Raw genomic sequence first — 12,527 nt, 5'->3', positions numbered from 1 at the left:
TGGTATGTGGCCACAGCTTTGTGGCCAATGCTACTTAGGGATGATGGTTTTATTGCATGTATAAAAAGGTAGAGTATTCAAAGTTCACCACAGAGCTAAGTCATGAGGGAAGTACAGAGTTGAATCACTGTAGTTGGCATTATGTTGGGCCTTTACAGTTAAACAAGGAGGCTAGGTGTTGGAAGGAGAGAGTAGTTATTACGTGAAATAATTACGTGTACGTATGATCATGATATATATATATATATATATATATATATATATATATATATATATATATATATATATATATATATATATATATATATATATATATATATATATATATATACTTAATTACTCCAGTTGCAGAGATCCAGAGCTGCCATTTTGAATGAGTCCGTCTCCTTTCAGGGTAGCGGAACCAAACTGCGGAACCCGGACGCTTTCCAAGTCAACACCTACTGTTGTGTTCTTCTGCTTATCAAACCAGGAAGATGGATTTGCTGTCGAGCAAATGGCTCGTTAATTTGCTAGTTTGTTGGTTTTTCATCGGTAAGTTGTATTCAAACCGTTCTCAAGGTTCACGTCCGTGTATTTGTTTGTTAGCAGAGTGTTTCTGTACGAGGTGGTTAGCTTGATGGACTTCTTTGTGGTCGGAGCTAGCCGAATGCTAAGCTAGTAAGCGCTAGCCAAAAAGCTGCCCTGTTTTGTCTTAAATCACAACTGCCTTTTTTTTTAATACAAGTTTCACAATATGGGGTTCTGTGCAACGATTCTTGGCCCATTCCTGTCAACTGGAAATTCAGAAATAATTCTTTTTTTATTTTGTTATTGAGTCTTTTCGACGACTTTCCGCTAACACTGTCACAGATTGTTTCTGCCCTGTCGGTACACGAGCCGCCCAGCATCCCGTGGTGCGCTCGAGGGATTAAATGCTTTGATCGTTACACCAAACTACATCAACTATTTCGTCGTTTATTGTTGAATTGGTTGTCACAAAGCAGTTGAAGCACAAACTTAAGTTCTTTTCACATCTTCAGGGTGCCCTGGTACATTCGGCATACAGGTGATCCACCAAAAATAGCACTTTGTTTCAATTAAAACGTTTTATTTATCTATTTATAAACTGTAACGTTACTGCTTTTACACTAAGTGCTGCAACTGTTAGTGGACCAACAGGTGAAACAAGCCGAAAAGCTACATTTTGGTGGCTGCATGTTGACAGTTAGTGTCTGGAAAGAATGCAAGCAATGACTCATTCAAAGTAAATATATCTGTCTTAATTTATTGCCACCATTGTCTCAGAGAAAGGGTCATCTGCTATTTGCAAGAGTATTTACACTAAGGGGATCTAGTCTCAAGTCTAAAATTAGGAAAGTAGATTTATAAGTGAGGGATGAAGGATGTGACTCTTTTAGTTTGTCTGAATAATTAAAACCCACTCTCTGTTTTTCTTTCTTTTGCAGTCTTTGTAAATGCTATGCCCTAATGTTTGTTGCTCTCCTGGCCTGTGCAGTTGTTGAAGTTTATTTTTTTTCTTCCCAGGTGTCGGCTGTAATTCGGTGGAAAAGAAGATTTATGTGAATCTCAATTACACTATCCCGTGTGTGCGGCTGCTCAATGCAACACATCAAATAGGATGCCAGTGTGAGTAAAGCAGCAGATTATTAAAGGGATGCTTTGTACTCCTCACAAGAATCCAAGCATGCATCTAGGACACTCGTGACAAGTAAAAAATACTTTTGTACACAGTTTGCAACTCTTAAATCAAGAGTATGTGCCCCTTATGGCCTCTGGGTGTCTTTCTTTGGCTTGGTTATTGTAGTAAAATGATTACTACTTAGTTTATTAAAACGTGTTTTTAAAGAGTTGTCCGTGTGGTTGCTCCAGGCAGAAACCTACAAATCAGTTCTGTGGCTTTGAGAGTCAGAAATGATTTTTCAGAAGAAGATAAAAGCACATAAATTGCAGATAAACCAGGCAATTTTTCTCTGATTAATATCTATCAAAAGCTGTTAAAATGCAGTGTAGTGTTATTCTGTAGTGTACTGTTATACTACAAAAAGCTCCAGCAGCAGCACTTTAGTCTTTGCTGTGTCAAAACCTTTCCCGTAATGGAGAAGAGGTCTGGTGGACCGACATCGATTAGATAAGCTTTCAGGACATTTTTATCAGCTGTTGTATCACCTCACAGATGCTGATACTAAATTTCCTCTCTCTGATTTTAGCCCATTTGTCAGGTAATGTGGGCGTGCTCCATGTGCTCGAGTCGGAGGAAAACCTGGACTGGGTCCTGCGCTCTGGTCTCAATCCTCCATACCTGGTTATCCTGGAGTCTCCTCTGTTTACCAGGTACAGTGAACATGTCTCACCCTGCAGAGGAAGCATCTCTTACTAGTTCCTAAGAGAGGAAGCTCTATGGTATACTTCAATGTCTCACCCCGTCACAAAACAAGAGTTTACAGTTGTTTACATAGATTAAATAATAGTGAAAATGTGTTCAATAAGTCCTAAGCATTTATTTCACTTATAGAATACTCTTTCTATTTAGAGAAGATAAATGTACCGTCTATCCCTGAGGACAGAAGGTTGAATCACATTTCTGACCCGTGTTTGTACCCGCTTCGTTTCCACTGCCCCGTGCCGTCCGTCTGCCTGTCAGGTCCATCATGATGAAGTTGAAGAACGGCTCCAGCAGGGTGGCGGGCGTCGCTGTTGTGGCGGCAAACACAAACCCTTCCGATGGCTTCTCTCCGCACACCAACTGTCCCAACGAGAACACGGGTGGGTGAGGGTTCGCCTGCTGAGACTTGTCCCTCAGTATGAAACCCGTTACAGACATTTATTTATTTATGATCCTCAGAGGACGCAGAGCATGAAATAACACGTTGTAGTGGATTCAGTTTTAATGTTCTGTGAACAGTTTCTGCAACATTGTAGTGTCACCATATAGTCACGCGTGTACAACACAGATTTAATTCCTCATCGCTTTATATATTTTTTTTCTTCAGTTTGATACCATAAATTCAAAGCTGCAAGTGTGCATATGAGTTACTTTTTTAACTGGGCAAGAATAGTTTCAGACAGGCAGTGCAAAATCTCCTTGTCCAATGCTTTTTAATACTTCATGTTTTGTTATTTTATAATATTAAATAACAGTGGATTTAAATAGAGTTGCGAAGTGAAATGAGCCGCTGGTTCTTAAAGCATCTTCCCCAATTCTGTATTCAAATGTTCTTTTACTGATTTAATGTATAATGCTATAGGTTTATGTAATGACCGTCAGTTTTAATTCATTAAACTAATCATATTTTGTCCATCAGTTTGGTAAACAGCCCTAAATACTACATTACCCATGACACCACTGCTATGGAGAAGAAGTCATTCACATTTGTGGCATATTCAAAATACTTAATTTTTGAACAAAACATGGCACCATAGCTGCTAAATTAATCCAAAATTGACCCAGAATACAAAACGGAGTTGATTTACTGCTGCATATTGTAGTTCCTGTAATCTTTAGCATTTGGGTTTTTCTTTCTTTAAGCTCGCTGATTGAATGTTTCATGAAGTCTATATGCATACAGGGCTTTGACTTTTTAATCAAAGAATCAAATGTTTTTTAATTGAGTTGTACTGATGATTGAACCGGGTGAATTTCATGCCCATCCAGGCTGAAGGAAAACAATATTTCATCTACATTTATTTAGACTTTTACATCACAGCTGTATAGGATGTATTAACACAGAATACAATATTTAAAAGCTCACCTGTCGAAATTGAGGAGCTAGATACTAACACCATTTTTAGCTTCACTTTCTATGCTTTAAAGAAATCCGTCCACTCTTCATGAGTGGACTGCTTTAGTATCAAGGCTGCTTACATGAACTCTATGTATTTCCCTCAGGCGTGTACACAGAGAGCTACGATCCAGCCATGGCCCATTGTAACGTGACAGTGTGGAACCCTTTGGGAAACGGTTTGTCCTACGAGGAGTTCGACTTCCCCATCTTCTCTATGGAGGACGACAATGACACTCAGGTCATACGACAGGTAAGAGGACAGGAATCAAAAGAAGTTCATATTTTGTCTGTTAATCCCATTTGATATAATCACTTTGTTGTCTCTGCTGTCACAAAATGTCTCTCTCACTGTTTTCCAGTTGCCTCTGGTGTTTGAGAATAGACATATTTTAGAGGAAAAGTACAGTTCCAGAGAGTCTGATCTGAACTTGGCCCAGTAGTGGTTGAGATTAGGCACGATGCCTGTGAAGCTTCAGCAGCACTTAAGATCTTCTCTCAGGAGCCAACATGTTGTGACACATTATGTTCAGGACCCATAAATCTTTAGCTGCTTTCCCACTCTAGTGTGTGACAAAAAGGTTATCTGCATATCTGCCTCTGATGCAGTGAACGTGTTCATGTGGTTCTCTTCCTCAGCAGCAGGTTTCATGTTGCAGGTTTCAAAAAAAGAGCTAACCTGCCAGTTTAAAACTCTACAAACTGCTCTGTGAAGGTCTGTGTTGGTGACTTTTTGTTGATCCTGAAACATTTAAACGTCTTTATCCGGAGGCTGAATTCACGTCACAGTTTATCTCTATGAGTTTAAAGGTTGTGGTTGCTCCCCGTCTCAGATAAGATGGCAGGGTAGACGAGGGAAACTCTCCTGTAAGCTTTTGGTTTGAGGTTTGATCCCCAACTGTCAGAGTGATAAATTTAGCCCCAGACATGGACGTTAATGTATCGCTGTGTTCAAACCTGCAAGTGTGCCCCTGAGCAAGAGCACCAGACCCAGTTATAGACGTTCCAACTTGTTCTGAAGGATTGCAAACTAATTGAGATTCTCTTAAAATACTATAACGTTATCGAACCCACACACGAAGATGTTCCTAATGTGTATGCTGTTCTCCATTGGCAGTGCTACATGGACCATAACCGCGCTGTGAACGGCAGCACTCCTCAGTACCCGCTGTGCGCCATGCAGCTCTTCTCCCACATGTCCGCCGTCACCGACACGGCCACCTGCATGAGGAGAAATGACATCGCCTTTAGCCTGAGCCCAGGTATTCATTTACACACTAATACATATCTAACAACAGGTTCACTTACTGTGCAAAGGCCCTTTTTAAAAGGCTACACACTTTGTCAGGGAGAAAATCTATTGAAATGCAAGAAAATATCCAATGTTTATGCTGTTTTTTTGTTCCGTGTCTCCCTTTAGAGATAGTTTGCGACCCATTGAGTGACTATAATGTCTGGGCCTCCACTAAGCCTCTCAACAACACAGCCAAGGGCCACAAGGTGGGGGAGCGCGTGGTCGTAGCAGCAGCACGGGTGAGTTACTGACCTTTAGTCCTGTACCCATATTTCAACATTTGTTAATTATTATCACGTGAGTTCATGAACACCGTTAGCATTTCTTCAGCCAGTATCTGCAGTGATCTCACTCACTTTGAAAGCCTTCCAGTATGAAAGCTAAGACCAAGCGAGCTAACATGGCGCACGTGATGTAACGGTTACAATGTGAGCTTTATCGACTAAATTATGAATCAGTCAATTGAGAAACTAATCGGCAGATACGTGATGATGAAAATAATGGTGAGTTGCAGCCCTGCTTTTCAACAGAAATGCATTATAACGTTGGTAAACAAAGACCAGATGGGCTGCGTTCCCTCACAGTTTGCTTCATGCTGTGATTTAATAATGAGGTCATTGCAAGTTGAACTGAACTCCTTACCTTGATAAGACGTCTGCTTGACGGATCTCCTCTCCTCCCTGCAGTTGGACAGCAGGTCTTTCTTCTTTGGCGTCGCTCCGGGAGCTCAGAGCGGCGTCTCTGGGTTTGTCGCTCTGCTGGCGGCCGCTCACGCTCTGCGGAATGCCACCCAGGAGGCTCCGCCTCCACACAACATCCTCTACGCCTTCTTTCAAGGGGTCAGTCGTTTACACGTCACTGTATTCACCGCTGTGCTTGACGATCAACTCTAACCGTACTCATCTATTTCTTTTGTTCTTTTTTTAATTTGACTCCAGGAAACCTTTGACTACATCGGCAGTTCGAGGATGGTGTATGATATGCAGAACAATCACTTTGCTGTGGACCTGGACAACATTCACTCAGTACTGGAGGTTGGACAGGTGTGTATGTTTCTGTGTTCTGTATGTATCAACCTGCTCAGGATATCAGATTTTTAGGTAATACTTAAAGAAATATTAAGTTTTTAATACTAGCAGCAATACAATACCGAGGGTTCGGTTCCTAAAATATATCTGAACAATAACATAAACACTACTAATCATTAGATAACTTTTGGTACTTTTTCATTCTCAGTGGACATGTGTTTGGTTTAATAATATATTTATGCCTGATACCAAATCCTACTTTAAACAACTTACTTAATAAACAGATGCCTTAAAAACTTGACTCATGAAACCATAATAAACTAAACTCATGTTATTATATTATTACAAACTGTGTATGTGTCAAACATGTTGATGCCAAAATAATTATAGCTGCACCTTTTACATTGTGAACTGATTCAGTTAAGAATACGTAGTTGACTCTTTTTCACTTTAACGTTATAAGACATGAGTTATGTTTCTGTACGTGTGTGTTTATATTTCAGTGTGTTGAATTTGTTCACCGCAGGTTGGACTGCGTGCTGAGTCCAAACTGTGGCTTCACTCCGACCCGGTGTCCAGGAAGAACAGCACTGTCGATGAAGAGGTTTGTATCCTTCTCAAACATCACTGCTCCAACAACACAGCACGTGTAAAAAATATTATTTAAACTGATCGCGTAATGTCTCTAAATATAGCTTTTTAAAGAGGTGTAGTGCCTTAGATTGGAAAGATTCATAAGATAAACTGAAGTGTGACATCAGCAAAGATGATGTACAACACAGATGTATAGATTAGAGAGGTTAACTAAAAGTACTATACTATAGAGTACAATTTACTAGTAAGGCATGTACTGTACACAATAAGAGGCTACTATACACATTGTAAGCATGTACTGTACACAATAAAAAGCAGGAAAATGAACTAGAGGTACTGTATTCACCATATAGTAAACAATAGTGTCTATAAAAGTGTATTGTTGTCTCATATATTAAGTAATACCGTAGCTGAACCTAATGAGAGGATTTTTTACGTTGAAATAAATTATTATGAAATTAAAATTGTACTTCTGAAAAGATCCTAAAACTTTGTGTTAGTCCTAAACTAATGATGTGGAAATGTTCCTTAAGCTCTACTGCTACATACAATTCTATGAATGCAAAATATAAAAAGAATAAAAAATCAGCAAAAAAACATGCAAATTTAAATATTAGACGACCGTTTCAGAGTAAACTTGGATGTAAAACAGAGCAGAGATCAAACCACTGAGCTCACAGCGTGTGTGTATTACTGTGTGTGTAACGTTTATCCAGGTGAAGAAGCTCATCCAACGCCTGCAGTCGGCCGCCACAGACCTAAACGTCTCAGCGGAGGAGCCGAATGTCTCTCAGCCGCTCCCGCCCTCCTCCTTCCAGCGCTTCCTGCGAGCTCGACCAATCCCTGGAGTCGTTATCGAAGATCATCAGTCTGCTTTCACCAACAGGTGACTCGCCATCATTACACACTTATCGCATTAAATTGTCATCATGGGATCCGCGTTGCCTCGAGGAATCGTCTTGTTTTGTTAATTTATTTTCCTCTTCTGGTTCCAGGTTCTACGAGAGTATGTACGATAACGCCGAGCACCTGAACATATCTTACCCATCCAACCTGACGCTAGAGGAGCAGCTTGAGTTCGTCACTGACACTGCCATGGTAAAGCTAATTAACCACCGATGTTCCATGTTGTTGCAGAGTCATTCTGCTCTACATGTGTTATCCGTAACTAGTTGCTTTCATCGGTTGTGTAATCATAAACCCGTTCTCATCGTTTGCTGACTTCTCAGTCAGTTCAGTCAAGTCCAAACGTGTCTGGTAGTATTTAAGCTGTCAGGCTGTTGCTGTTTAATTTATTATAGAGAAGTTCACTCGGCTGTTTGTTGGGAAGCAGCTAAATGAAGATCTTCTGCATTTCTCTTCGTGCATCTTCAGGCTCTGACTGAGGTGGCCACCATGGTTGCCCGGACTCTGTACGCACAGGCAGGAGGAGCAGAAAGCCAGCGCAACAACATCAACGCAGACCGTCAAATAGTAAGATTTATTTAGCAATTAGTGGAATTTGTTTTCAGCCATCTCATCCACAAGTTCACTATTTCTATATATGTGTTGCCTGTCAACACCACAGCATTTCTCCACCTGAATAATATGAATTTGTGCTTTTTTATTTTATCTAAAGTCAACATCTAGTAGACAGTAAAAGTTGTGTTTTACATCTGAATTAAAGTTGTAGAGGTTTTAAAAATATGACTGTTTCTTCATCCACTTGTGGTGAGAATTTAAGCCAGTAATGCAGATTATCTTCCGACATACAACATCAAAAGTTGCTTTCATTTCCTTACAATGATATTGGTATTTATCTTCCATTCCTAGAAGGCTTTTGTATTTAGGAGGTACAACTTTGTTTTTACTGTTTAACCGTCACCTTCCTGCATGTTGCACTCACATGACACAGTTTTTTTTATTTACTTCCTTTACGTATTACATTATATAATATTATGTTAGTTTGTTCTGTCTCTTTTGGTCCCTTGAAACATGCTTTTAAGTAGTTTTTCTGGATAGATTTCTTCCTAATGACACATTTGTATAGGTGACTGACTCTGTTTAACTGTTTCCTGTCCCTCAGGTGACCCGGTTGCTGTACGGTTTCCTCGTCCGGTCCAATAACTCCTGGTTCCAGCAGCTGATCCCCTCTGACCTCATGAGCCACCTGAGTGAGTTGAGATACAAGCTAATCCTTTTTTTTGTTGACTCATACAAATGTCTTGTTTTGAAGCCGCTGGGGTCATGATGAACATTACTGCTGTACTTGACATATTTACTCTTGCTTGCTTGTATTGGAGCCTAGAGGGCAGTCGGAAACCCTTTTCTCATTGTTGACAAGGCAGAGGAGACGGTACATTTGCTCTGTTGAGTCCTCGGCCCTGCATGCATGTCCAGAGGGGACATTTAAACGAGCTACAGTATTTCCAGACACAAAACTTCATTTCCTTTGTCCTCTGTCTCTCAGCTGACAGGCCCACAAACTTCTACATCGGCGTGGACCTGCAGTCCAGCAAGTCGACCTTTCTGGTCCAGTACCTGCTGGCTAACCTGACGGGAAGCACCGTCAACGTCACACAGGAAAACTGCCAGAACCAGAGAGAGAGTGAGGAGGACAAAGAGAACAAACATGTGAGGCCTACAGCAGTCTTCCTTTTACGAATTTACTTTAGTCTGAGACAAATTATACCACAAGAATAAATACATTCATAAACGTATTACAAAAGGTCAAGATGTGTATCTCAAAGTTCTTTGTTCTGTTGGAAAAATACAAAGATTGACGAATATAGAATAAAGGTGCATTCGGAATTCTATTGGAACTGTAACATCTTTGACTCCTCCTTTAATGAGAAATATTGATATATTTATTCCCTGCCTCCTCCCTCAGATGTACTACTACTTGTGGGCTCAAGGCGCGGCGCCTCCCAACAGCACAGAGCGGGAGGGTTTCTGCATGCGCTCCACGGCCCGCCTCTCCAAAGCGCTGTCCCCGGCCTTCGACCTGCGGGAGTACACCTCCAAAGACTATTCAACATGGACAGAGTCCCGGTGGAAGTCCATCAAAGGACGCATATTCCTGGTGGCGAGTCACGAACTGGAGGTAAACCTTCGCTTCACCCCTCAGAGTCAAAGACAACACATGTGATGCAGGTTTAAAACACACTGTGCTCTGTGCATGGCCGATGGGTTCTTCTAAAGGAGTATTGGTTATTCACGTGCTGTAGGAAGTCTGGACTGTTTGATGCCTCATTCACCAGCCGTTGGAACAGTGCATCGCTGTCTGCCACTGGGGGGCGCCAAAGTCCAATATGTTAAAATTCTACACATAGTGACTTTAAAACTGCTCTGATCTAATATTTGTATTAGTGCTGGGCAAGTTAACGCGTTAATTTCGCGTTAACGCATTCATTCATTAACGCCGACAATTATTTTATCGCGCGTTAACGCATTTTTAAAATTTATTATAATTTTTTTTTTTTTTTTTTTTTATTGAAAGACAAGAGACAATACATATACATAACAACAAGAGGATGACAATAACTGTTGCTCTCCCTGGAGACTACTGTACATCGCTGCGGTAAAGTCAGCAGACACTCAGATCTCCGTGGTCAACTCAGCAGACACTTGCATGTTAGTGCACCTATATGCTGAAATTCACGGTAAACGCATTCAAGCGGCACAGATCGGGAGCGAGCGAAGGACTTTGAAAGTTAGTGGAAAGATTAACGTGAGACAACATCCGGTTTCTTCAGACGAACATCCGGTTTTCAGAATAAGATGCCAACAAAGTATGAATTATATTCACATTAAGTATAAAACATGCTACCTGCATCTCGTGAACCAAATGTTATTGCCCTTTTGTTCATATAGCAGCACTTTTAAAATAAAAGAGCGCAATACACTACTTTTGAATTCATTATTGAACTTTGCCATAACAATGCGATTAATCGCAAAAAATCCATGCGATTAATCGCGATTAAATATTTAATCGCGATTAAATATTTTAATCGTTGCCCAGCACTAATGTTTATCTTAATGTATGAAATGAGAATGCGTAATCTGAGAGGTGTTAATTATCAGACTTCTTGACTCCTCCAGATGGTGACGCTGGGCGTGGGCGTCGGCGTGCTGCTAACATCTCTGCTGCTGACGTACTTCATGAGCTCGAAGGCCGACATACTCTTCAGCTCGGGGAGGGAGCCCGCCAACGCCACTTACTGATCCAGACTGAGGCGACGCCGGCCCACGACCACGACGACTACTACTACTACTACAACTACTACTTCTATCCCAACCAGACATGGACAGACAAACCACGAGTAGGTACACAGGTTAGAAACAGCAGCGGCAGAGGTTTTTTTCTTTCTTTTCTTTTTTTAAGAAGACGACGACTCCATGTTTATGGACTCACTGAGGTGAGGCGTGACACGAGGACTGGACTGGACTGGACCGGACTGGATTGGCCTGGATGGATCTGGACTCATCAGGGTCAGAAGACACTGCTCAGGCCCTGTCAGTGGAAAAGATGTTTATATTTCTTTCGTTTGTTTTTCTCTTATTGTCACAGAATGCTTTGTTTATGGTGTCTCGGGATAGGCACTAAACATCGAGCATTATTTTGGGAGTGTTTCTGATTGTGAATATGTAAATGTGACTGAGTGTGTGATCAACTGACTGTGTGTACGGACTATTATGAGTGCGTGTTTGTGTCTGAACTTTGTATGAGGAATGCGACGGTATGTGCAATACTGCCTCTGTCTTCTCTGTCAATGTAGTTAACTTATCAATCAGTTCTGAGATGAAGAAACCACTTTTTTGAGTCCGTGAACAAGTAGTTAAATTTAGGGTTTTGCAAAATCTGGACATGTGCGGTGAAGTATTTTGATAAGTTTTAGGTTCTGGGATGTTGACAACAATCCTGAATATTTATATTGTTCACTCCCAGTACACATACACCTACACCTGTATGTAGTTGCAGACCCACTGCAATTTCACATGTTGTGATATTTGTGTGGAGAAGAAGAATTTCCCAGCAGCCCCGGCGTGGCTGACAAACACTTTATTTCATATCGATCAGCTGCCAAAAAGAACCACGTCAAATCCGGTCCAAACATCTTGTGTTTCGACACTAAAGATGCGCTGGTGCTCTGGCTGTGCACTCTTTTTGGTTCAAAACCTTCTTCACGAGGTTTCTGTTTATGGTAACTTTAGTTTAAAAAGTACAGTTTAAGTGTGTCAACGCTCAAAAAAGGTTTTGAAATTCTGTTGTAATTGTAATGGCTGGAATCGATGACCAGTTGTGATGCCTTGATGAAGAAATAAACACATTGCTTCTTCTCAAGTTCTTTCTCTCATTGTCGACTCACTGATGAAATGTAATTGATGTTTTAAGAGCTTCCTGTTACAGATGAGATAGCAGCACTCAGAAAACATCAAACAAATACTGTGACCACAGATTAGCTTTTTATTTCTGTGCTTACACGTTTAAACAATCCGTGACACCAGTGGTTCCCCTTCAGGAAGTCAATGAGTTGTGAACAGCTAATCAGACATTTACTTCATCTTGTGACTGCTCGGATCTTAATTAAAACTCTAAAAACATATTTAATACTATTCTTTATTTTGAATCTAGAGGTTTAAATGTGTTGAGGTCTCATTGGTTTGTTCCTGCTGTGATTAATCAGACGGATTCTACAATTCAGTAATAAAATCAAGTACATTTTATTTATAAAGCCAGAAATCAGACATGCTGTTTTGCTTCTCAAAAAATTGTATTTATTATGAAAATACATGCTCTTTATTGTGGTTATTCAGTTGTAAAATTGGTCATTATATGCTAATAAATCA

General features: G+C 40.6%; 1 protein-coding gene across 1 annotated transcript; it reads left to right on the top strand.

Moving 5' to 3' along the window:
- Window positions 1-411: 411 nt before the first annotated feature.
- Window positions 412-12,021, top strand: ncstn (nicastrin). The gene is made up of 17 exons (XM_076097475.1): window positions 412-534; window positions 1,528-1,629; window positions 2,211-2,334; window positions 2,645-2,766; window positions 3,890-4,035; window positions 4,900-5,044; window positions 5,203-5,315; window positions 5,763-5,915; window positions 6,015-6,119; window positions 6,631-6,708; window positions 7,415-7,584; window positions 7,694-7,796; window positions 8,073-8,171; window positions 8,764-8,851; window positions 9,148-9,311; window positions 9,568-9,780; window positions 10,779-12,021. Exons 1-17 carry the CDS (start codon window positions 477-479, stop codon window positions 10,899-10,901), a joined length of 2,106 nt encoding a protein of 701 aa, XP_075953590.1. The 5' UTR covers window positions 412-476; the 3' UTR covers window positions 10,902-12,021.
- The last annotated feature ends 506 nt before the right edge of the window (window positions 12,022-12,527 follow it).

This window comes from Anarhichas minor, unplaced genomic scaffold (assembly GCF_050575085.1).
Source record: "Anarhichas minor isolate MPS153535 unplaced genomic scaffold, ASM5057508v1 ptg000024l, whole genome shotgun sequence".
NCBI lineage: Eukaryota > Metazoa > Chordata > Actinopteri > Perciformes > Anarhichadidae > Anarhichas > Anarhichas minor.
The sequence above is the reverse complement of the archived record's forward strand: the minus strand, read 5'-3'. Positions and strand labels throughout refer to the sequence as shown.

Coding starts and splice junctions, on each gene's coding strand:
- ncstn (XM_076097475.1), top strand. CDS start 477: ATGGATTTGCTGTCGAGCAAATGGCTCGTTAATTTGCTAGTTTGTTGG. Junction 6,120..6,630: donor CAGTACTGGAGGTTGGACAG/GTGTGTATGTTT, acceptor TGTTCACCGCAG/GTTGGACTGCGTGCTGAGTC. Junction 8,852..9,147: donor TGACCTCATGAGCCACCTGA/GTGAGTTGAGAT, acceptor TCTGTCTCTCAG/CTGACAGGCCCACAAACTTC.